The 23,838-nt window shown below is 50.6% G+C and overlaps 1 protein-coding gene across 1 annotated transcript; it reads left to right on the plus strand.

Annotated features, from left to right (window-relative positions):
• The first annotated feature begins 14,665 nt into the window (after positions 1-14,665).
• CCDC92B (coiled-coil domain containing 92B) lies at positions 14,666-23,164 on the plus strand. The gene is made up of 3 exons (XM_040243760.1): positions 14,666-14,813; positions 19,395-19,442; positions 22,563-23,164. The coding sequence occupies exons 1-3, from the start codon at positions 14,684-14,686 to the stop codon at positions 23,162-23,164; spliced, it is 780 nt and encodes a 259-aa protein (XP_040099694.1). The 5' UTR covers positions 14,666-14,683.
• The last annotated feature ends 674 nt before the right edge of the window (positions 23,165-23,838 follow it).

The following is a 23,838-nucleotide window of genomic DNA, read 5'->3' on the forward strand; positions in this document are numbered from 1 at the left end:
TTTTACTTTTTTACATTATTTTTTTTTTTTGGTTGCACTGGGTCTTCATTGCTGGGTGCAAGCTTTCTCTAGTTGCAGCGAGCAGAAGCTACTCTCCATTGCGGTGCACAGGCTTCTCATTGCCGTGGCATCTCTTGTTGCAGGGCACAGGATCTAGCCAGGTGGGTTTCAGTAGTTGCATCTCTCAGGCTCCAGAGCTTGGGCTCAGTAGTTGTGGCACTAAGGCTTAGTTACTCCTTCGCATATGGAATCTTCCTGGACCAGGGATCAAACCTGTGTCCCCTGCATTGGCAGGTGTATTCTTATCCACTGTCCTACCGGGGAAGTCTTCTCTGAGAGAAATTATGAGGGTAAAGTGCTCAACTCAAAACTTCTGAGGCCAGAGATTCAGTTGTTATACACTTTAGTTTTCTTTGGCTTGGTTACAAGTTTAATTTTGAAAATAGAAATAAGATTTTTTAAAGTATTTAGTAGATGACTAAGCATATAGAAATGCTTAATAAATATTGTTATTATCAACATTATCATTTGCAACATCATCTCCGTATGTCATCATGTATCTCTAAGTGTCCCCATAACATCAGATACAGGGCCATGCAGTTCGCTTTGCTCAATATTACTTTACTCTATGTGCTGACTGACTGATTGCTAACCTCCTCCCAGGAGGAACCCCTAAGCCTCCTTGCTGGCAAGTCCAAGCCCTAACTCTGCTGGTTCATCATCTTCAGTTATTCCTTGGATGCTTTTGTGCACATCTTTTCTTGTCTCACACATGGATCTTTTTCCAGCCAAAGATGTTGCAAGTGTCCTATGGACAGCCCTAGAGGCCCAGCTGGGAGCTTGGCCCAGGGCAGGACTCTGCCAGAAGCACTTACTATGGCAAAGCTGGAGGCCCCCAACCCATGACCAGGCAGGGCCGCCCCTCAGACAGGCATCTGGAGCTGTTTCCTCCAGCTGCCAGAGTCCGGGGATCCATCTTGATACTGATCAAGGAGAAAACCATTTGGTGTGCAGTTATAAGTATTCCATCTGCACACACATTAACATTACAAAACCCTTTCACTCTCACCTCATAACACCCTCCATGATCCTGTTGGCAAAGTAGATGTTGCTTTTCCTTTTTTAATATTTGAAAGAGGAACTAGAGCTTAAAGAGGTTAAGACTTGCCCAGAATTACCCAACTAATAAGCAACAGAGCTCAGATCAGAGCCCAAGTTTTCGGGATCCAAAACACACCTTTCATCCTTCTTACCAATATCTCAATTAGTTCATCAGAACTAACAAATCAGTGGGTTAACAGACCCATAGCCCTGCTGGAGACACACACAAACACACACACACACACAATACATGGCACAGGAATGCTGCCCCAGGAGGGACATCAAGAGACGAAGAAGCAGAACTGGGCTGGCCTTTCTGCTCCTCTCCTAAGGATTTCCTCAGAGGAGAAGGGTTGAAGAGGGGCTACCCACAGCACAGCCAGAGGCTAGAGTTCCCACAGTGGGATTTGAGATGCCTTTAAACACTCAGACGGTAAAGTGTCTGCCTACAATGCGGGAGACCTGGGTTCAATCACTGGTTCAGGAAGATCTCTTGGAGAAGGAAATGGCAACCTACTCCAGTATTCCTGCCTGGAAAATCCCATCGACGGAGGAGCCTGATAGGCTACAGTCCATGGTGTCGCAAAGAGTTAGACACGACTGAGCGACTTCACTTTCTTTCTTTCAACACCACTGCCTATCAAGCCAACTAAGAGGGTGATTTCTTCTTTGGGGGCCAAAAGCAGCTAAAACTTTCATCCACTGACACCCAAGTCCAGTTAGGTTTAAAAGTTGACTAGCGATGGGGGACTTTGGGGGAGGATGAATACATACATATGTATGGCTGAGTCTCTTTGCTATTCACTTGAAGCTATCAAGCATTGTTAATTGGCTTTACCCCAATACAAAGTAAAAAGTTTAGAAAATAATTTTTTTAATGTAAAGTTTTAATGTGAAAAAAAAAAAGTTGACCAGGAAGGAGACGGAGCAAAGAGATCCATAGAGAAAAGACAGGATGATCTTGAGGCCAATGATTTGTTGGAACATGCCCCAGGGCCCTCATGCAAAGGTCCCACGATTCCAGAGACAAAGGCAGAAGATTTCTCTGGACATTTGGCCCAGGAGGTTAGGGAGGAAAGTTCTTGGCTGGCAACAGAGTAGGACAAGCTAGATCAGCCCTTTAGTCTGAAGCCCCTCAGTCCCTTCCTCCAGTCCCTTAAGGCTGGGATGGAAATGACTTACCCAGAGACAGTTCTGAACCACCTGCCACTCACTCAGTGCCACCTGGTCCCTTGCCATCGTGAGCACGAATGCATAATGAGCACTCAGCGATGTTTCAGGCACTTACCATGTATTAACTTATTTAACTCTCAGGACAACCCAGAGATCTTATCAGCTGCATAGACCGTCATCATCCCATATTACAGATGAGGAGGCTGGGGCCCTGGAAGGAGGAAGGTATTGGTAGAGCCAGAAATAGAAGCCAAGCAGTTCAGAAGCCTCCCAAGCATAGTGAGAACGGATCAACTCCAATCTTCTGGACTCTAGGGTTTCAAAAGGATCCTCTCTCTTGACTCTTGGGACCCGCAAATAGAGGGAAAGAGGATGTCTCATCAGCTGAGGCCCGGAGAAGTGATGTGACTCACCCAAGGTCACACAGCTAGTAAGAGATCTGAGGCACAGGGTAGATGTTCTGACGCTTGGTCAGTTCGCACCCCCCAATCCCAACCCTTCCCTGGACTGGGCGCGGAGGGTGGGGTGGGGTGGGGTGGGGAACTGTCTCAGGTTTCTACGCCAGCGGGTGGGCAGAGGGGCGGAGCGGATCGCGGCCTGCCGGCCTGGGCGCTGTCCACGGTACTGATACGCCCGCCGCGCCCTTGCTCTCCAAGTGGCCGGCGGGTTCCCCGGGTTTCCCTTCCAGCTTCAGTCAAAGGTGGCTCCGAGCGTTCGGCAGCCCGCCGGGGTCCTCAGGCCTGGCTCCCGGGGCTCCCGGGACTCCCAGGATTCCCCCTCCCCCGGCCGCGCTCAGCCTGCTTCCCTTCCCCCCGCCCCGCCCACGGCCCCTCCCCGCCAGTCCCAGGTCCCTCCCCTCCCCCCTTATCTCTCCCGCCCCCCGCCTTTCCCCCTACTGCTCGTTCGCCAGTTCCGGTCACGTTGCTGGGTGTTTACGCCTGGAGCCTGCCCCGGACCCCCCCACGCCGCCCCGCGCACTCGGCGCCCGGGAGCCCCCCGGAGCCCGGGCCCGATCGCCCGGCAGCCTCGCAGTAGCTGATGGCGCCACAGCTCCGCCGGGCGCTGCGGAAACCCGGGCGCAGCTAGCGCGGGGAAGAAGAGCGCCTCCCCCGACACAGCCTGGCCCGGACTCGGGGCCGCGCTGGCCCGTCGCTCCCTCAGGTCCCGAAGGTGAGGAGGCCGGTGGGCGTGGGGGGTGGGCGCCCGGGTGGGGAACCGCACGACCGGGGCTCCTGCTCCCCCGGGAGGGCGGGCACGGGGTTGCCCACCGCAGCGCGGGAGGCGGACAGGACCCGCGGGCTGCTGGCAGAAGTTGTCCTCCGCCGCCCAGACTCCGACCCTTTCTGGCCCTGGCAGAGTCCACAGCGGCCCAAGGTGGAGCCACCGCCACCTCCTGCCCTCTGCCACCGCACACATCTTTCTTTCCGCCTGCCTTTCCCTGTTCTCCCTGGATACCTCTCTTCCCCGTCCTCCTTAGTCTCCACATCCCCCCCACTGCCTTCGCTGGGAGTCATATGCGAGGCATAAGCAGGGCAGAACATTAAGACTGAGGGGGTGGGGGCTCCAGTTTCCCCAGGCATCCCACTCCCCGTGTCCCTGGATTTTCAGCTCCACCGAGGTCGGGGCTCCAGGGATCTTCAGTAGAGAGAGGAGCCATAGCCTAGAGGTTTGCGGGGAGGAAGGGCCCCGGAGTGGGGAAGACCACAGGACCTCCACCCCGAAACTGTGGCTCCACAACTGTCCAAGTGACCCCCAACCTGCAGAGAGTCCCAGACATTTGTCAAGGGCTGACTTTTTGTTCCCAAAGCAAGTCCCCAGGAGAGCCAAGGACTTGGGGGGAGGGGGAGTAATTATTTTTTAATACGTGTACTGCCTTGGCTTGGTGAAGCCCTGCCCTCAGGAAGCTTATGGCTTAGAGCAGAAGCTAGGTTTGCACAAGCACAGGAGCACACACACACAGTAAAGTGTGATACAAGGTATAATACCCGGGAACAGAAGGAAAGAGAGCCAGCCTGGTCTAGAGAGCCAGGGAAGGCTCCATGGGAAAGGTAGCACTTGAGCAGGGCCCTGAAGGATGGGTCAGGTTTCAGGAGCAGCAACAGGGTGGGGGATAGTGAGGGGATGTCCATGGCTAGCAATAAGAGGTAGAATCTGAAAGAAGAGTTCAGACTGCAAATGTGGACTGTGCTTAGACTGTGAAGGGTCTTAAATGCCAGGGTGAACCCCCAGTAGGGTGCTCCCAGTTAGTTACCAGACACTGTAGTTGTATATTTTGAGCAAACTGCTTAACTTCTCTGAGCCTCTGTTTCCTCATCCATGGAGGGGATATACTAATAGAACCTTCAGTGCAGGGTTAGTATAAAGATCAGTGAGTTAGGGAGTTCGGGTTAGAACTCAGTCCTGTCACTGCTGAGGGCCTCAGTTCAATCCCTGGTCAGGGAACTAAGATCCTGCAAGCCGGCTGGTACAGGCAAAAGAAAAAAGAAAAAAAAAAAAAGATAAATAAGTTAATATTCATAAAATAAGAGCAGTGTCACCCATTTTTCGTTATTATATAGGTATTATTACCTATGCACTGATTTTTTTTTTCAACTTAGCCACATGGCTTGCATGGTTCCTCGACTGGAGAGCAAACCTAGGGCCCTTCCAGTGGAAACTCAGAGTCCTGAATGCTGGATACCAGGGAATTCCCCTGACGATTATTATAATAAATATTGTTACTTGTGTATCCATGTCCGAGAAAGATTTCTTGAGTTCCTGCTCTCTTTCCTACTCCAAACCTGAGAGTTGGGTAGTGCAGAGGAATGACAGCCAAGAAAAATAAAGAACATACTAATTCATTTATTTATCCATGTATTACCATGCCCATCTTATCTAATATACCTACCCGGACTATAAGAATGATAAACATAGTTTAACATTCTCCTCAGTTGGAAAGATCCCCTGGAGAAGGGAATGGCAACCCACTCCAGTATGCTTGCCTGGAGAATTCTATGGACAGAGGAGCCTGGTGGGCTACAATCCACGGGTTCGCAGAGAGTTGCACATGGCTGAGCAACTAACACGAAGCAGGAATGCATACTTAAAGAATCTGAACAAAACATGGGTATTTGAGTGTTCAGAACAGTACAAGGATGTGTGTTGACTCAATAAATATTTTCAGTCCCAAAGAGACAAGAAGCCCCAAGTATGAAATTGAAACTGGGACAAGAGAAAAAGTCAGGGGCTGCAGCGTGGCAGACAACACAAACTCCATGTAAGCAGAAAGCAAGAGGCTTCAATTCTGGTTCATCTCCCAGCCATGGTGTCTGCCTGAGAAAGAGATGGGGGCAGCAGAGACCAAGGGAAGCAGGTCTAAGGAAAGGAGGAAGTCAGCTGCTCAAGGAAAAATTGGGCTGTATAAGTGGTCTTCAAACTTTTGGTTGGTGGAAGCCCTTTCTCCAATGAATTTGTATGCACAAGCCCATCATATAAAGAGGAATAAATACAGCAAAGCTTCCAGTCCTGTCTTCTGCCCTCAAACCTCTTGGCAACATCTGAGATCCCTTTACAGAACTCAGGTTCTATGGAGCAAAATGTGAAAAACACTGTTGAGATGATTCTTTGAGCCGTGAGTGCTATGATGCTGTACTTTCTGTAGTTCTTTCAACTCAACAAGCTCTAAGAACTGGAGAGGAGAGAGAACTATAGTTTCTTCCTTGTCCAGTCTGTGGTAGGCAGATAGCTGAAGAAGGAAGGGATACCCATAAGCTCCACAAAGGTAAGCAGAAAATGAAGTCATTTTCAGAGATCAGGAGCCCTGGCCTTAGAAAGTTAGAATTGTGCCAAAGTCACAGAGTTCCTGGGCCTCACACTTTGTTGATGGTTGGGGACCTGAGAGATTTCTCCCACCAACTTCACCAAGAGGGAAAAATATTTGTAACTTTCAAACAGAGAAGCATGTCAAAAATACTTGGAATCTGGTGGCTCAGATGGTAAAGAATCTGCCTGCAATGTAAGAGACCTTGGGTTCGATTCCTGGGTTGTGAAGATCTCTTGGAGAAGGGAATGGCAATCCACTCCAGATTCTTGCCTGGAGAATTCCATGGAAAGAGGAGCCTGGCAGACTACAGTCCATAGGGTTGCAAAGAGTCGGACACAACTGAGCAACTAATGCTTTCACTTTTTTGGCAGCCCAGTGGTTAAGACTCCATGCTTCCAGGGCAGGGGATACGGGTTCAATCCCTGGTCAGGGAACTAAGATCCTGCATGCTATATGATGAGGCCAAAAAAACAATTTTTCTTAATATAGTACTTGGAATTAACTCTATAAATGATAAAGCTTGTATTACAGATCCGTTTTTATTCTTGATGACAATTCTTAAAAATGAACTTTTTTTTTTAATCAAACTAGAAAATTCAAAGAAAGAACTAGGTGCACTAGGAGAAGGTGGGCAGCAGAAACAATGCAGGCCCTGAGCTGGTCAGGAAGGTGGGCAGACGCCAGGGACCCTTCTCACCAAGCACTTTATTTTTTTTTTTTTTTTCCACCAAGCACTTTAAATCCGGGAGTTTGAGCACCTCAGGCTGGGTGTGGGGAGAAGATGGCACTGAAAACTCTAACCCTTCATCCACCGCCACTGGCCTGGACCAAGTCCTCAGGCAAGAGCACCTTCTGAAACTGGGAGCTTCCAGCACTGCGTATCTTTGCAAAAACCTGACATTCTCCTGGCTTGGGCCTTCTGAAGCACCTGTGATTCCCCAGCAACACAGCAGTCTGTGTTCTGCCAGGTTCCTCCTTCCTCACCCTATCCCACACCCTCCCCCAAACAAACTAAACAGTCACGTCTAAGAAAGAATATTTGCCAAGATCGTTTGTGACCCAAATATCTGCCCTGAGAAGAACAGCCTGCCTGGTTGGAAGCAAATACTCAAGTCCTTCTGGGAAGGCGCAGAAACTGCTGGCTGGTTCAGTCTCTCACCGTGGCCAGGGTCTGCTCTCCAGGGCTGTGTGAAGAGAGCTTTACCCTCCAGAAATATTTGCATTTCAGCAGCAGGGAACAGACATTTTTCTCTCTTCATCCTAAGCATAGATCCCCACACCTTTCATCTTCCAGGTACATGACAGTAGAGAGACAGATGCAAGAAAAGCAGGAACCCCCCCACAAAACACACACACACATATGCACACATACATGCACTCCTGGAGGCATGCACGCAGGTTCAGGTATACGTACAGACACACAGCCACACACATCACAACATAGATATACAATAGCACAGATATATTTCACCTGTTTCTCACCAGTTATGCACCAGATTACTGACTATCTGCTTGACATCTATTTCTCCTTGTTTGAAGTCTCCTGAGCATGTCAAATCTAACATGTCTTGGGCTGGAACCTACCTTTTCTGTAAATCTGCTTCTCTATCAGTCTGTCCCAGCTCCACAATTCACTCACTCATGGATTCTATGTATACTTACTAAGTAGCTCCTATTTGCCAGAGTCTATGCCAGGTATTAGGGAACAGGAAGAAACAAAACAGTCCTTCATCTTATATTGCCAACAATCTGGCCGGGGAAACAGGTAACAAGCCAAAATGTGATATAGTCTTGTGATGGTAAGTTCATGAGAAAAAAAATGGAGAATGATAGCGGATTCTGTTTGCTTGTTTGTTTGGGCCGCAGCACACAGCTTGTGAGATCTTAGTTCCCCCATCAGGGATCAGACTTGGACCCTAGCAGTGCAAGTGTGGAGTCCTAACCACTGGGCCGCCAGGGAATTCCCAATGGTTCTATTATAAATATAAATGCTATATCATTTTATTTTCCTCTTTTTTTTTTTTTTTTTTTTTGGACTGTGCCACTCCCTATGGGAGATCCTAGTTCGCTAATCAGCAATCGAACCCACACCCACTGCAGTGGAAGCTCAGAGTCTTAACCACTGAACCACCAAGGAAGTCCTGCCTAACAGTTTCTGTTTTAAATCAGGTAATCAGAGATGTGGCTCAGCAGTAAAGAATCCACCAGCCAAGGCAGGAGACCAGAGTTCGATCCGTGAGTCGGGAAGATCCTCTGGAGAAGGAAATGGCAACCCATTCCAGTATTCTTGCCTGGGAAATCCCCTGGACAGAGGAGCCTGGTGGGCTACAGCCCATGGGGTCAAAAAGAGTCCAACATAACTGAACAACTAAACAAAAACAAATCAGAAAAGGGCCCTGAACTAGAGTCCTGAACGCAGGGAAGGAATGTGCCCGCAGATATCCTGGAGAAGCACCTTTCTGGAAGAGGGGACAGCACTGACAAAATCCCTGAGGCTAGAGTGTGGTGGGCAAGTTGGATAAAAAGGAAGGAAGCTGAAGGGACTGGGGTGGAGCCAGCAACGGAACAGTGAGAAGTAAGGGCAAACAGAGCCAGAGGCAACTGGGTTTCAGAAGAACTTTGGGTTTGGTTTTAAGTGAGATGGGAGGGTTTTGGTTGAGGGCAGAGAGATGTCATCAGATTCGCTGAAGGAGGCCATTGCAGGGGTATAGCAGAGGGCTGGTGAGATTCTCTGGTAGCTCAGCTGGTAAAGAATCCACCTGCAATGCAGGAGACCCCAGTTCAATTCCTGGGTCAGGAAGATCCCCTGGAGAAGGGATAGGCTACCCACTCCAGTATTCTTGGGCTTCCCTGGTGCCTCAGCTGGTAGAGAATCTACCTGCAGTGCAGGAGACCTGGGTTTGATCCCTGGGTTGGGAAGATCCCCTGGAGAAGGGAACGGCTACCCACTCCAATATCCTGGCCTGGACAATTCCATGGACTGTATAGTCCATGGGGTCACAAAGAGTCGGACACAACTGAGCAACTTTCACCAGAGGGATGGCAGGGACTGGGGACTAGGGTGACAGCAATGGAGACTTGACTGGATTTAGGATTTTTTTTTTAATACGTGTTTAGGTATTTATTTGTATGTATGGAGTGTGTGTGTGTGTGTCTTAGTCACTCAGTCATGTCCAATCCTCGGCAGCCCCATGGACTGTAGTCCACCAAACTCCTCTGTCCGTGGAATTCTCTAGGAGTACTGGAGTGGCTTGTCAATTCCCTTCTCCAGGGGATCTTCCTGACTCAGGAATCAAACCTGGGTTTCCTGCATTGCAGGTAGATTCTTTACCATCTGAGCCACCAGGGAAGCCCATATGTGTGTATGTATGGAAAATACTTTGATGCTGGGAAAGACTGAAGGCAAAAGGAGAAGAGGGCAGCAAAGGATGAGATGGTTAGATAGCATCACCCACTCAATGGACATGAATCTGAGCAAACTTCAGGAAATAGTGAAGGACAGGGGAGCCTGACATGCTGCAGTCCATGGGATCACAAAGAGTCAGATACAACTTAGGGACTGAACAACAGTGCTCAGTAGCTTCAATCATGTCCAGCTCTTTGTGACCCCAGGGACTGTAGCCTGCCAGGCTTCTCCGTCCATGGTATCCTCTAGGCAAGAGTACTAGAGTGGGTTGCCATGCCCTTCTCCAGGGGATCTTCATCTCTTGTGTCTCTTGCATTGCAGGCGGATTATTGACCCACTGAGCCACCTGGGAAGCCTCAAACAACAACAAATGCCTTTATTTATTTATTTGACTGCCCCAGGTCTTAGTTGCAGCTTGCAAACTTTTGGTTGGGGCATATGGGATCTAGTTCCCCGACCAGAGATTGAACCTGGACCCCCTGCAATGGGGGCATGGAGGCTTAGCCACTGGACCACAAGGGAAGTCCTTAGGCTATTTTTTTTTTTTTTTGAAGGTAAAGACAACAGGATTTGCAAACAAGTTGGCTGTAAAATATAAGAAAGGAATCAAAGATGACTCCTAGGTTTTTGGCCTGTCCAACTGAGTTCCCTCTATCAAGATGGCAAACACCTGGTCAGGGTAGACTTGGAGGAGGAATCATAAGAGTTCAGTGTTGAGACTTGAGGAATGGTCTTGAGAGTATTGAGAGTTAAGTTTGAGGGACCTACTAGACATCCAAGTGGTGCTGTTAAGAGATTTAATTTAGGGGTCAGCATATAAATATTGGGTTGGCCGTAATATTTCATTCGGATTTTTTCATTCTTTTTTTTCACTCAGTTCATTTGGATTTTTAGTAAGATGTTATGGAAAAACCTGAACAACCTTTCTGAACAATCCAATAGCATTTACAGCCATGGGATTGAATGAGATCATGGAGGGAGTGATTATAGAAGAGGTCCAGTGGGAAAGATGAAGAAATGAGGAAAGATCCAGTAAATGTGCCTTCATACTTGAGTTTCCCAGACTGGAAAGCTGGGAGACAGCCTAGACAAGGTCCCTTTCCCCGTGAGCATGAATAATCCAGCCTGTTCCCTCATCCTGCCAGTTCTGCCCCCAGAATACACCAGGACCTTCTCTCCACCTCCACCTGCATCATCAGGTCCAGGCCTGTGTCGTCTCTCACCTTGGCAACCGCTCCATTTGCCAGCTGACCTCGAGTCTGTTTATTCTACCCCCTCTAATCTGCCCTCCAATGGTCTTTTAAAAACACAGATCATATCATGTTCATTTCTTGCTTAAAGTCCTTTAATAAATTCCCAACTCATTTAGCATTAATCCACAACTCTTAACATAGTTTACAAGTCCTTGGGAGATCTTTCACTTGCCAAACCTCACTTCCTGTGACTCTCCCCTAATACTTTACACTTCAAATTTCACCAGCAGTGGCCACGTCTCCATTCCTCAAGACCACATAAAACACTTAAACACAAAGCTTGGGGACTTCTCCAATGTGATCCAGTGGCTAAGACTCCTTATTCCCAATGCAGGGGGACTGGGTTCAATCCCTGGTCAAGGAACTAGCTCCCACATGTTGCAACTGAGTTTTCATGCCTCAACTAAAGATCCCACATGCCACAACTGACCCAGCACAGCCAAATAAATAAATCAACTTTTTAAAAAAAGCTTGGCATATAATAGACACTCAGTAAATGTGAGCTATCATGATTATTCTACCTCTGGGCTTCACAGATGCTGTTCCCTGTTTCAGATGTTCTTCCCTTTACCCTTCTAACTCCTCCTCTTCCTTCAAGTCTGTATTAGTGTTCTATTGCTGCATCAATTTATTATCTCACAGTTTCCAATGATGGGAAGTCTGGCACATTCTACTTGGGTCTCACTCAGGGTCTCCCAAGCCTGAAATCAAGGTGGGCCTGCATCCTTCTCTGAAGACTCATCCAGCAAAAGATCTGCTTCCAAGATCCCATTGGTTGTTGGCAGAATTTACTTCTTTGTAGCTGTAGGACTGGAGTCCCCGTTTTCTTGCTTACTGTCAGGGACCATCCTCAGCAACGAGAAGCCTCACTCAGGTCCTGCTGTGGCTCACTCAGGTCCTCCACATGCTCTCTCACAGCTGGGCAGTTTTTCCCTTCTAGTGTGCATGCCTGCTCAGTCACTCAGTTGTGTCCGACTCTTTGTGACCCCATAGACTCCTCTGTCCATGGAATTTTTCAGGCAAGCATACTGGAGTGGGTTGCCACTTCCTACTCCAGATCTTCCCCACCCAGGGATTGAACCTGTGTCTCTTGCATCTTCTGCATTGGCAAGTGGATTCTTTACCTCTGAGCCGCCTGGGAAGCCTTTCCTGCTTCTAGGCCAGCAGCTAAATATCTCTCAGGCTTCAGATCTCTTCCTACAGCAAGAGCCCTTTGAACCTGCCTCACCCAGAATAATCTGATTTTTTTTTTTAACTCATAGTCAACTGATTGGAGATCTCTGTAAAATTACGTCTATAAAATCCTTCACCTTTGCTATATAACCTGATCACAGGAGTGAAACCTGTCATATTCACAATCCCACCCACACCCAAGGAGCGGGGACAAGATAAGAGAGTGTGTCTTCCAGGGGCTGGGAATCTTGGGGACCATCTTGGAATCCTTCTTGCCACAAGGTCTCAGCCTAAAATCATTTCTACAAGGAGACCTTCCTTGACGCCTAATTTAAACTAGGTCCCACTTTATATTCTTACACATTACTCTGCAGATTTCTTTCATGGCTCTTAGAGGTTGTCGTTTTTAACTTATTTGTATTGTTTGCTTAATATTTATTTATTTGGCTGCATCGGGTCTTAGTTGTGACAAGCAGGAACTTCACTGCATCATACGGGATCTTTCATTGCAGTGCACAGACTCTGTGGGCTTAGTGGGTCCTTGGCACGTGGGATCTTAAGTTCCCCGACCAGGGATCAAACCTGCATCCTTGCCATTACAAGGCAGATTCTTAACCACTGGACCACCAGGGAAGTCCTTATTATTTGTTTGTTGAATGCACCTATTTATTTGTTTGATTCTCTCCTCTTCACCCTGTGAGCTCCATGAGAATAGAAAGCAGGAATATTGTTTTGTTCATCACTGTGTCCCTGTACCCAGCACAGTGGTTGGTAATGTTAGGTCACTGAATGAATGCATGATGAGCGAACGTGGGCAGGGGTTAACCTCCTCACACGTTAGACAGAGAGGAAAAGAGATGAAGCGTTGACTGGGCCAGGTCCTCTGCTACATGGTCTATAATTTCTATTTTCATTTAACCTTCACAATCATCCCAGGACTGTTACTATGAGTAGCCTCATCTTATAGAAAGGGAAAGCAAGGTTCAGAGAGGTTAACTTTCTTGCCCAAAGATACACAGCGGGGGACCGAAAGATCTAGGATTCAAACCCAGGACTGTTTTCAGTGTAAATACTGGGAAATTTCTTTGGATTCAAAAGACTTGGTTGGAGAACTGGATCTGCCGTTGCTCACTGGCTGTGTGAACTGGCACAACTCACTTCCGTTCTGAGTCTGAGTCTTTGTGAAACGGAGGTGGTGGTACCTACTGAAGAGCAGTTGGCAGAAGTAAAGTCATGTGCATGACGTTCCCTAAACATAGCAGAGCGGTCAGTAAATGTAACCAGTGATTCCCACAGACCAAAGAACACCCCCACCCAGCTGAAATGAAAGCTCACTTGGTTGGATTAGGAAAGCCTTGGAGGTACAAGGAAAGGGGGCCCCAAGAGAGGAACCTGTGAATGTGAGGTTCTCATTCTCAGTCCTGCTGGTTGTGCTTCTACCAGTGAGAAGCTGGATTTGCAGAGGCTTACCAGCAATTCTGCATGAAGGAACCACTGCTGAACAGAACAGTCCATCAGCTGGCTTTCCTCTCCCCTGGCCAGGCATCCCTAGGGCAGATGGAAGAAAGGCCTCCATAAGCTTTGGGAGTCCCTGGCAGAGGAGGCATGAGCTCTGAGTCCTGGACTTCAGAGGTCTGGGCTTCCGCTGCCCTCTGCCTCCTGTTTTTGCCCTCTGTCTATGCTTTCCCAAGACGCTGATCATCACAGAAGAGACTCACGGGGAAAGGGGCAGGGTCAGAAGAGGGAGTGCTAGAGAGCCAGGCCATTATTAGGAGTCAGGGATGTAAGCCTTCCTCTCCCATCAGAGTGTCAGAGCTTCCACCATGGATCTACTCCTTGGGTCTCCTTATCACCCTCCCCCACTCCCCTTGGGAAAAAGGCTTCTACTACCTGCCTTCAGCCCACAGAATTAGTGTTAGTGAAAGATTCATCAGACCTTCCTCCTCTGTGACCTAGAAGAGCCCAGAGCCCTGGGTTGAGGTTAAGTCAAAGAAATGCAATTGAATTGGAGGAAGGTTATGCTGTAACCATCAAGTGTGTACTCAGTCGCTCAGTCGTGTCCAGCTCTTTGCAACCCCATGGACTGTAGCCTACCAGGCTCCTCTGTGCATGGGATTTTCCAGGCAAGATACTAGAGTGGGTTGCCGTTTCCTCCTCCAGGGGATCATCCTGACCCAGGGACTGAACCCACATCTCCTTCATTAGTAGATGGGTTCTTTACCACTGAGTCACCTGGTAAGCCCTCTAACCATCAGTCCTGCCAACTGATGGTTGCCCTTGAACAACCATCAAGGGCAGAGCTGGAGAGGGTTCAGGATTCACCCTCTCCGCAATCCCCTAATTTTACCCAAGAGAAAACCAAGAGCCTAGAGAAGGGGAGGGCTTGCCCGAAGTCACACAGCTGGTTAAGAAGCAGACTAGAACCCAAATCTCTGTCTCTCTTTACTGACTTTGCTGCTCTGTTCCTTTTCCTTGCTGAGATATAGAAGAGGCTAAATTTCATGGGGGCAAGGAACTAAAGTCATTCCCCTGGGCCTCCGGTTCTTCATCTGTTGAATGGGAATAATACTTCCTGCCAACACACCCACTTGCTTCAGAAGTTTCAGTGAGTAAATACAGGGGGCATGACTTCAGGGGCAGAATCATCTACCTGGTACAGCAGGACCCCAGATTGAAGATCACTGAAAGGATCTGAAGGTGGACAGGGTGGATGGGCCCGGAAAATGTGGGTTCACCTTGTTATCCTCCCCAGGTGGGGCCCAGGCCTGGGTTGCCATGGATACCGTGTCCCTGGAGCATCAGATCCAGAGCGTGCAACGCCACATCAGCTTCCTGAAAAAAGAGCAGATGGCCCTGCTTCGAGACCTGCACCTGGAGATCCTGAGGCTGCAGAAACGCTGCTCGGGTGAGGCCTGGAGGGATGCTGCGGGCGACTGTCAGCAGCAGCACTGTCTCTGATGGGGTGCCCGCCCTCAGCCTCCCTAAGCCAGGCAGGTTCTCATCACCCCTTTCTCATGGTGAAGAAACTGAGTCTTGGGGAAGTGAGACACACGGAACGTTCAAGCACGTCCCAGCCCTAAGAAGCCCTCAGTCTTGGACTTCCCTGGTGGTTCTGTGGTTAAGACCTCATGCTTCCACCACAAGGGCCGTGGGTTCGATCCCTAGTCGGGGAACTAAGATCCCATGTGTTGTGTGTCATGATCAAGAAATAAATTTATTAAATACACAAAAAAATAAAGAGAGCTGACAGTTCATAGGCAGGTCCATGCTCAGCTTGAGGCATAAGTGATGAGGAGGCCAAGTATCCCACACTGTCCCGAGGAGTAAGCACTTCCTCTCCCTGAGGGCTGAGTAAGATTTAGACATGCTGAGATATTATGGGGCAATGAGAATGGAGAAAACTTTGCAAAGGAACAGCATGGCAACATCCAGAAGGTAGGAAATCAAAAGTTCATGAAAAGTTCTATTTGACTGGATTGCCCTCTACTTAAAGCTGATGAGAAATACGGCTGGAGCCAGAACATGGAAGACCTTGACCGATATCAGGATGGCTAAGAAGTTTGGCCTGTCCTCCTGGGTAGTAGGGAGCCACTGAAGGTTCTTGAGCAACCTCATGCTACCTTAAGAAACTCAATCCAGCATTTGTATGGCAGATGAATTGGTGGGAGAGGGAGGCAGGGGAACTAGTGACAGGTCCAGGGAGAGATGGGGCGGGGGGTGGAAAGGGGAAGACCAATGGGACGCAGAGGGACCTGGCAATCAATCAGATTTGTAAGCAGGTCAGAGGGAGGCAACAGGGATGATGTAAACCTCATGCCTGACCTCTACTCTTGGACCTCAAGTCTCAGCTGCATGGCCCTCTCAGAGGCTTGGCCATGGCCCAAATGCTCACCCTGCATCTTCAGGTGCAGGCCTTAGAGCCAGTGATTCAGTGTCTCAGCTGGAACAGCACAATCTCATCACTGTACAAATATGTAAACTGAGGCACAGAGACAGAGAGTGAGCCTCACAGTGTATCAGAGTCAGGATTAGAACCTAGGGCTCCACATACCCAGTCGTGAAGCGTCTGTGGCTTTTTTTTTCTGGACACACCACGCAGCTTACGGGATCTTAGTTCTCTGACCAGGGATCGAACCCTCCCCCCCTGCAGTGGAAGCACCGAGTCTTAACCACTGGACAACCAGGAAAGTCCCCTCTGCTGCTTTCCACCCATCCTCTCCCCAGCATACTCGGATCCCCACACCCCTTCCCTCCCCTACTCATGGGAGTCTCCCCCTTCCCCAGAAAGAAACGGAGACCCACCTGGCTTCTCACTCTACGGCACGAGAAGCCACCAGTCCTGACCTTCAGCTACCACAGTCCCCTCTAGCTCCATATATGGGTTTAGCTGCCACCTGCCAAGACCAGACTTCTTGTCATCTCCCCCAAAGCCTGACAGGCAGCAGAGGCCAGCCCTTGGGGGCATGGATGCCTTACACCATCTCATGCCTGCCTGATGCCACTTTTTTACTGTAGTAATGACATTAAAGGGATATTGACATGAGTGAACTCTAAGACCCTGTAGCTCTTTCTCTAATTTCTTTTTGCTTCATAATAATTCTGAAGACCTGGGTCCTTCCACTCAGGATGCAGGCCAGGATCCCAAGAAAATGGGTTGCTGTTGTTCTGTCACCAAGTCATGTCTGACTCTTCACGACCCCACGGACAGCAACACGCCAGGCTTCCCTGTCCCTCACCATCTCCCAGAGTTTGCCCAAGTTCATGTCCATTGCATCAGTGATGCCATTCAACCATCTCATCCTCTGTAAGAAAGTGTAACAGGCAGGAACAGAGGGCCCTCAGCCCCCACCCTCCTTCTCAGACAAGTATGGGCCTGCAGCCTCTTGGTTATTGATTAAAGAGATAAAAATAACTCTGGGCTGGCCTGGAGCAGCCACTCGTGGGGCTGAAATGACTGAATAAGGCCCTCCCTCCAAGGGGTGGAGGAGAGAGGGGGAGAGGAGAGAGGACAAAGGAGATGTTTTTAAAAAGAGATTAAAGAAGGATCCAGAGAGTGCAAAAGGATAAGAGTGAGAAAGGGCTGGTATAGGGACCAGGAGGGCAGGGCTTAGGGAAGAACCTGCCCAAGAAGGGATGATAATTCAAAATTATTATTATTGAGAGGTAGGTGGCTGTGTTCTGGTTGGGAAGGTAGCTTGGATGATAATAAGAGCAGATTCAGCTAGACTGGGCCCTTTATTTCTTTTCTCTTAGTAAAGAATCTGCCTGCAATGCCAGAGACCCAGATTCAATCCCTGGGTCAGGAAGATCCCCTGCAGAAGGAAATGGCAACCCACTCCAGTATTCTTGCCTGGAGAATCCCATGGACAGAGGAGCCTGGAAGGCTATAGTCCATGGGGTCGCAAAGAGTCAGACACCACTGAGCGACGAACACTTTCACTTTCATAGGTGAGAAGACGGAGGCACAGAGAGGTGTTGTCACTGGCCTGCGGTCACACAGTGCGTCTGACCTCACGGTGTGTGTGCCTGCTAAGTCGCTTCAGTCATGTCCGACTCTTTGTGACCCCAGGGACTGTAGCCCACCAGGCTCCTCTGTCCATGGGATTCTCCAGGCAAGAATACTAGAGCGAGTTGCCATGCCCTCCTCCAGGGGATCTTCCTGACCCAGGGATCGAACCCGCATCTCCGGCATCACCTGCATTGGCAGGCGGGTTCTTTACCTCTAGCGCCGCCTGGGAAGCCGGTGCCCTCATGCATACTCATCTAAACCACCAGGACTCTGGCTGGAAGAGAAGCAGGGAGATCTGATGGATGAGGGAGTGGAGCCCAGCTGGGATTCTGTCTCCCCTCCCCCAACTCTGGTGGTTAAAGGCCAAGGAGAAACAAGCCCACAGGCAGTTAGTGACAGAGCCAGAGTCCCTTGGGCTACTCCCCAAACCTAGTCCAGGGCCCCCCTGGGTTTACATCCCTGGGCCTTGGAGGAGGGGCCAGGTTGGCCCCAGGAAGCCCTAGGGGAGGTTGAGGCTCTGGTCACACCAAAAGGCCCAGGCACTCCAGGCTCTCTGTCTCCTGGAAACAGCTGGCCTCCCCAGGGAAGGCACCTCCAGTAATGCCCTTGGTATCTAGAAGAGCCTGGTGAGGGCAGCGAGGAGGGGCAGGTGGAGGGCCCACAAGGTGAGTCTCTCTCTGTTGGTACTGCCAGACAGTGGACCCAGGGATCTGCTACCTTCCCCCACCCCCACCTTCACACCTTTTCCCTTTGGGCACAGATTGCATCCCTGCAGGTACACGCAGGTGCCCCTGAAAGGTGCCCTCTGTCACAGGCAGCTGCCCCTCCTGGGCTCCCTCCTGCCCCTCTCCCAGCCCTTGAGCCCTGATGGAGTTGGGATGGAGTGGAGTGGGGAGTGGGCTGGAAAAACAATCAGACTCAGCTGGCTGAGGGGCGGGTCTCAAGGGATGGGGACTGGGGACAGGCGGAGGAGGAGACTGCTCCTGCACTAGTGCCCTTGGGGGGCCCCTGGGCTGCTCCCTGCACCCCCCCGTATGCCCTCAGCACCAGGCTGAGAGCCATGCAGGCTTTCACTAGGTGGCTCTGTCCTTGAAGCTCCTCTCTCTCCTCCATGGAATGTGGCAAAACCAGGACTTAGAAAGGGCAGGGCTTGTGTTTAGAAAAGAACCTGGGCACAGCAGTACTGGCTGTGAAACCATTGAAACACACGTGTCCTATTGGTAAATAGCCACCACCCTGAATCCCCTTTTAGTGTCCCCAGGCAGCCCACCCAGGACACTCCAGCCTTCCCAGACTAACCAAACCACCACCATAGTGGGAGGTGAGAAATCTCTTGTTTTGTTTGAATTGGTGGGTCTGACTCTTTGCACCCCGTGGACTGTAGCCCGCCAGGCTCCTCTGTCCATGGGATTTCCCAGGCAAGAATACTGGAGTAGGTTGCCATTTCCTTCTACAGGGGATCGTCCCGACCCAGGGATTGAACTAAAGTCTTCCTGCGTTGCAGGAGGATTCTTTACCAACTATGCCAAGTCAGACCCTACCCAGACCCACCAACAGACACTGAAAGGTCTGTGCCCTGGACAGCAGGGGTCCGCCAGAATGGCTCTGATTGGTTGGCATGTTAAATATTTGTACATCACCTCTGGAAAGGGGCAAATACTCCCCCTACCACCAGCCCCAAAAGCAAGCCTCCGTCCCACAAGGGTTGAACTAATCCCCAAATTCAGGACACAGAACTTATATTGGAAAGATCTCTGGACTTAGAATCAGGCAAATCAGGTTCAGATTGTGCCTCTGATACCTCTCTTTCATCTCTTTCCCTCTGGACTGCATTAAAATGGGTATGGGGGGTAGTTTAGATGGTTTCTGAACATCCTTATTTTCAATTTTACTGGGTTGTGAGTCTTAATCTCACACACATACTCTCTCTCTGTTTCTAACATACACACAACTGCCTTTTCTTATCTCTGCCCCCAGAACTGACCCATGACCTGGAGGTGAGAGAGGCCCAATCGCACCAGCAAGGTAAGAGAACAACTGGTCACCATTTCCCCACCACTTAGGACCCAAGCCTTCTCCGTGCCTAGTCGAGACCTGGGGATAGCCTCACATGCCCACTCAGCTGGGTGACCTTGTGCAGTGAGCAACCAGCGCCACTGTACGTGCCTGGCATCCCTGTCTCCATCCAAACTGGGAAAGTGAAAGCAGGAAGGAGATGCTTTCCAGGAAGTGCACGTGCCTGACTTCATTCCTTTGTGACCCACCTCCCCAGTCTTCCCATCCTTGTGCAAGTGATTCTCACGGCGAGTGTTCACACTTGCCAAGATGCTGAATGTGAAGATTCAACATGATGGCGATAGGAGGTCTTAGACTTCAAGGAACTTAGTCTAGAGGAGGAGAAAAGAGACACGTGCACATTAGCAAATTCTTCATTTTACAGAAACAGGACTTCTTGCGAGTGTAGCAGTTCCACTAAGGTGTTTGTTTATAGATTATCACTTCCTCCATAAAATGGGGAGTAGTGTGGGGAGATAGCATTCAGTGAGTGTAGAGTTTCAGTTTTGCAAGAAGAAAAAATTCTAGAGATCTGTTGCACAACAATGTGAGTATATTAATAGTACTTTAGAGCTAAAAATGGAAAAGGAAATGGCAACCCACCCCAGTATTCTTGCCTGAAAAATCCCATGGACAGAGAAGCCTGACAGGCTACAGTCCATGGGGTCCCAAAGAATTCGGACATGACTGACCGATCAAGCATACACATCCTTAACCACTTTTAACATACAGTTAAAAATGGTTAAGATGGTAAACTTAGCTATTTGGGTTTTTGCCACAATTAATTTTTTCAAATGGGAGGGATTGCATCTTAATCCCCAGGTTATATGACCTCTGAAAACTAGGACTGGGTGTTACCCATTGCCTTCCAGTACAAGCACATTACCTGACATGGAGAGGGACTCGGTAAATGCTTGATTTAAAATGAACCACAAAAGTAGTATTTCTTTGGCCAGAAGGGTTTTAAGAATGGACTTTTTGCCATGTGAATGTTCTCCTTATAGATCAACAGCTACATGACCAAGAGTTAGGCACAGGAAAGGCTGGAAGGTTAAAGTAAAATGTTAGAAGCCCTACAAATTACCTGCATGTTCGTGCATAAAGATCTAAATACTTATGAAATTGAACTAATTCTGCCCACTATAAGTGGCAGTTGTGGGCAACCTCTTGGTGCATAGTGCTTGGAGGAAGGGGAGGCGGATCCCCAGATATCAGGAAAGAACAATTGTGTGACAGCAGTCACTTTTGGGGCCTCCCAGGTGGCTCGGGGTAAAGAATCTGCCTGCCAATTCAGGAGACACATGAGACCCACTCCAATATTCTTGCCTGGAAAACCCCATGGACAGGGAAGCCTGGCAGACTACAGTCCATGGGGTCGCAAGGAGTCGGACACGACTGAGCACGCACTCATAGTAGTAGCTTTTACTCTACCTACTGTTCTTCCTCTGAAATGGATTTTGGCATCATCTGGACCCCTGTGCCTTGGGTTTTTGCTTTTTTTTTTTTTTAAATAAATATTATTTATTTGGCAGCACCAGGTGTTAGTTGCATGCAAGACTTTTTTTTTTTTTTTTAAGTTGCAGCATGCAGGATCTAGTTCCATGAACAGGGATTGAACCCAGGCCCCCTGCATTAGGAATGAAAGAGTCTTACCCACAGGACCACCAGGGAAGAGTCCCCAGTGTCCTGGTTTTTATCCTCTCTCTCACTGGGCCTAAGAACTATTTTTCTTTGTTCTCAGTTTCTATGAAAATCACTTGGGGATTTTCCTATCCCCTTTAGAGTCACCTTTTACCTTCCTTTGGTCACCTTTCAGCTACTGATATCCCCATACTCACGTGTGCCAGTCTTGGGATACAGTCCTGGCTGAGATGGAGCTTATGATTCAGGAGGCAGGAGTCCTCAACCCTGGGGGCGTATTAGAATCACCAGGGAAGATTTAAGAAGCACCAATGTGCTGGTCCAACCCGGGGAGAGTCTGATTCAGTCCTAATTTGTTAGGGCCCAGGAAACTGTTTTTTAAGACTCTCTAGGGAATTCCCTGCTGGAACAGTGGTTAGGACTCTGTGCTCTCACTGCCAAGGGCCCAGGTTGGATCCCTGATGAGGGAACTTAAATCTCACAAGCTACAGCTTCAAAGATCAAAATTAATAAATAAAGCTTTCTGGATGTTTCCAGTGTATGTCCAGGCTTGAAACCGAGTGCAGTGGGCAAAGACAAGCAATAAACATGTAAAAGGGCTTCCCTGGTGGCTCAGACAGTAAAGCATGTGCCTGCAATGTGGGAGACCCGAGTTCGATTCCTGGGTCGGGAAGATCCCCTGGAGAAGGAAATGGCAATCCACTCCAGCACTCTTGCCTGGAAAATCCCATGGACAGAGGAGCCTGATAGGCTACAGTCTATGGGGTCGCAAAGACTCGGACACGACTGAGTGACTTCACTTTCCGCTTTCATGAAGGAAGCAAGCTTCCCAGCACACTGATTCCCCTTTTCCGCTCACACTCCCAGTTCTTTCAGGCCCTGGTTCCTGTGTGTCTCTCCTGCCACAGGGCTTTACACAAGCCCTTCCTTCCGTGGGAAGCATCCTTCTCTTCTCTGTTCACTACTTAATTCCCATTCATCTGTCAGATCCTAGCCTCGCCATTTCTCTGCTGAGAAGCCTTCTCCGATTAGGTCACCGTCTCCTGTGACAGTCGTGGTGTTGGCAGGCGTCACACATGCACCCACACATTCTTTTGTGATTATATACCGTACATCTCCCACTGTGCTTACTGAGAGCTTCGTGAGGAATTGTTAACCACCTTATCCGCAATCCCCAACACGACGCACAGAGTCAGGGCTCAGCAAATTGTCGTGGAGTGAATAATTGGTCTGGGAAGGGTTTGCTCTTAAGGGCTGCGCGGAAGAGTTAGAGGCTCGGCGGAGCAGGAGGCAAGAGCTGGGAGGAGGAAAAAGGTAGGCGAAGGAGTGAGCCCGAGCGCTGCGGGACCTGCAGTCGGGGAGGTGCGGGGCTTCGCTCCGACGATTGGTGAGCGGCGCAGGTCCGGCCAGACGGGGACCCTCACTCTCCCCTTCCTCTCCCTTGCCCAGAGCTGGCGTCCCGGGAGCTGGAGAGCAAGTGCCGCGCGCTGGAGTCGCAGCTAGCGGAGCGAGCAGCGGCCAACGCGGAGCTGCGGCGGGAGGTGGCGCAGCGCGAGGCGCTGGTGTCGGCGCTGCGCTGCAGCCTGCGCGCCGAGGAGCGCCGCTTCCTGGAGGAGCTGCGTCGCCGCAGCCACCGAGCCACCGTGCTGAGCACGGAGCTGCAGAAGCACACCGAGGCGGCCGCCTACCTCTCCTGCCAGCTGCATGCGGCGCGCCAGAAACTGCAGACTCCGCGCCCGGGGCCCGGCGCCGCCGCTGCCACCGCCACCGCCGAGCCCCGGGTCCGCCGGCGCGCACAGCGGGCCCGCCGCCCGCCCGCCGCCGAGGCCGCCGCCAAGGGCCCCGGCCGGGACTGGGCCGCCTGGGAGCGTGCGGCCGGCGTCCCGGAAGACCTCGATGCCATGCCCGACCCCGCTCTCTTCCTCTACGCCCGGAGGCCCCAGCGGCCCGGCGGCCGCAGCCAGCGCCAGCCGCCTCCCCAGGAACCCCCGGACCAAGCCGGCTCGCCAGCCGCGCCCCGCCCGCCCAGTGCGCCCGCGGACCCGGAGTAGGCGCGGGGCGGGCGGGCGGGGAGCCGGGAAAGGCTGGCCCGGGTTTGACTCGGCTCGGGCCAGGGCGGATAGGGTAGGGGCGGGTCCCTGGGGCCGAGAGAGCCAGTCCCTCCCCCAGGGAGCGGGCGGAGGTGGCCCTTGCTCCCCCGCGCGTTCCAGCCGCCCCCGCCTTTTGTATTTCCCGAGGCTTTGAGCTGTCGCCGCAGCTTTGAGCTCTCCTCTCCCGCCGGGGAGCTCCTCCGCCGGGCCCAGCGAAGGCACTTTTTTTTCCTTGGAGAGGACTCACAGTACCGATCCTTATCTGGTCCCCACCCTGCCACTGGGAGGGGATGGGGCGGGAGTCACGCCCTGACCCAGGAAAGTGACAATCGTTTGGCCGTAGCGGGGAGGCCGGGCTGGCCTACGGAAAGGAACCAGAGTGGCCCTTAGCATCCTTAGGCCTTCCAGCTCCCCGCTGCGGCCTCCCCCACCTGCACGGCCGCCCTTCCTTCCCAGCCTGCCTCCGAGGGGCGGTTCGGGCTGGGGGCTAGAGGCTGGACCTTCTCCCTCACATCCCCCCCGCCCCCAACCTGCTAATAGATCCCTACAGGTGAGCACGGAACACTTTAGAAGACGCCTCCCCCACAGCCCCTGGTGGGGGGAGTGTGGACTTAAGGAAGTTTGAACTTCTGGAA

The sequence above is a fragment of the Oryx dammah genome, unplaced genomic scaffold (genome assembly GCF_014754425.2).
Source record: "Oryx dammah isolate SB20612 unplaced genomic scaffold, SCBI_Odam_1.1 HiC_scaffold_8, whole genome shotgun sequence".
Lineage (NCBI taxonomy): Eukaryota > Metazoa > Chordata > Mammalia > Artiodactyla > Bovidae > Oryx > Oryx dammah.

Excerpts from the sequence above, each read along its gene's own strand:
- CCDC92B (XM_040243760.1), top strand. The coding sequence starts at position 14,684 with ATGGATACCGTGTCCCTGGAGCATCAGATCCAGAGCGTGCAACGCCAC. Across the intron at positions 14,814-19,394 it reads GCTGCAGAAACGCTGCTCGG|AACTGACCCATGACCTGGAG; the intron begins GTGAGGCCTGGA and ends CTCTGCCCCCAG. Across the intron at positions 19,443-22,562 it reads GGCCCAATCGCACCAGCAAG|AGCTGGCGTCCCGGGAGCTG; the intron begins GTAAGAGAACAA and ends TCCCTTGCCCAG.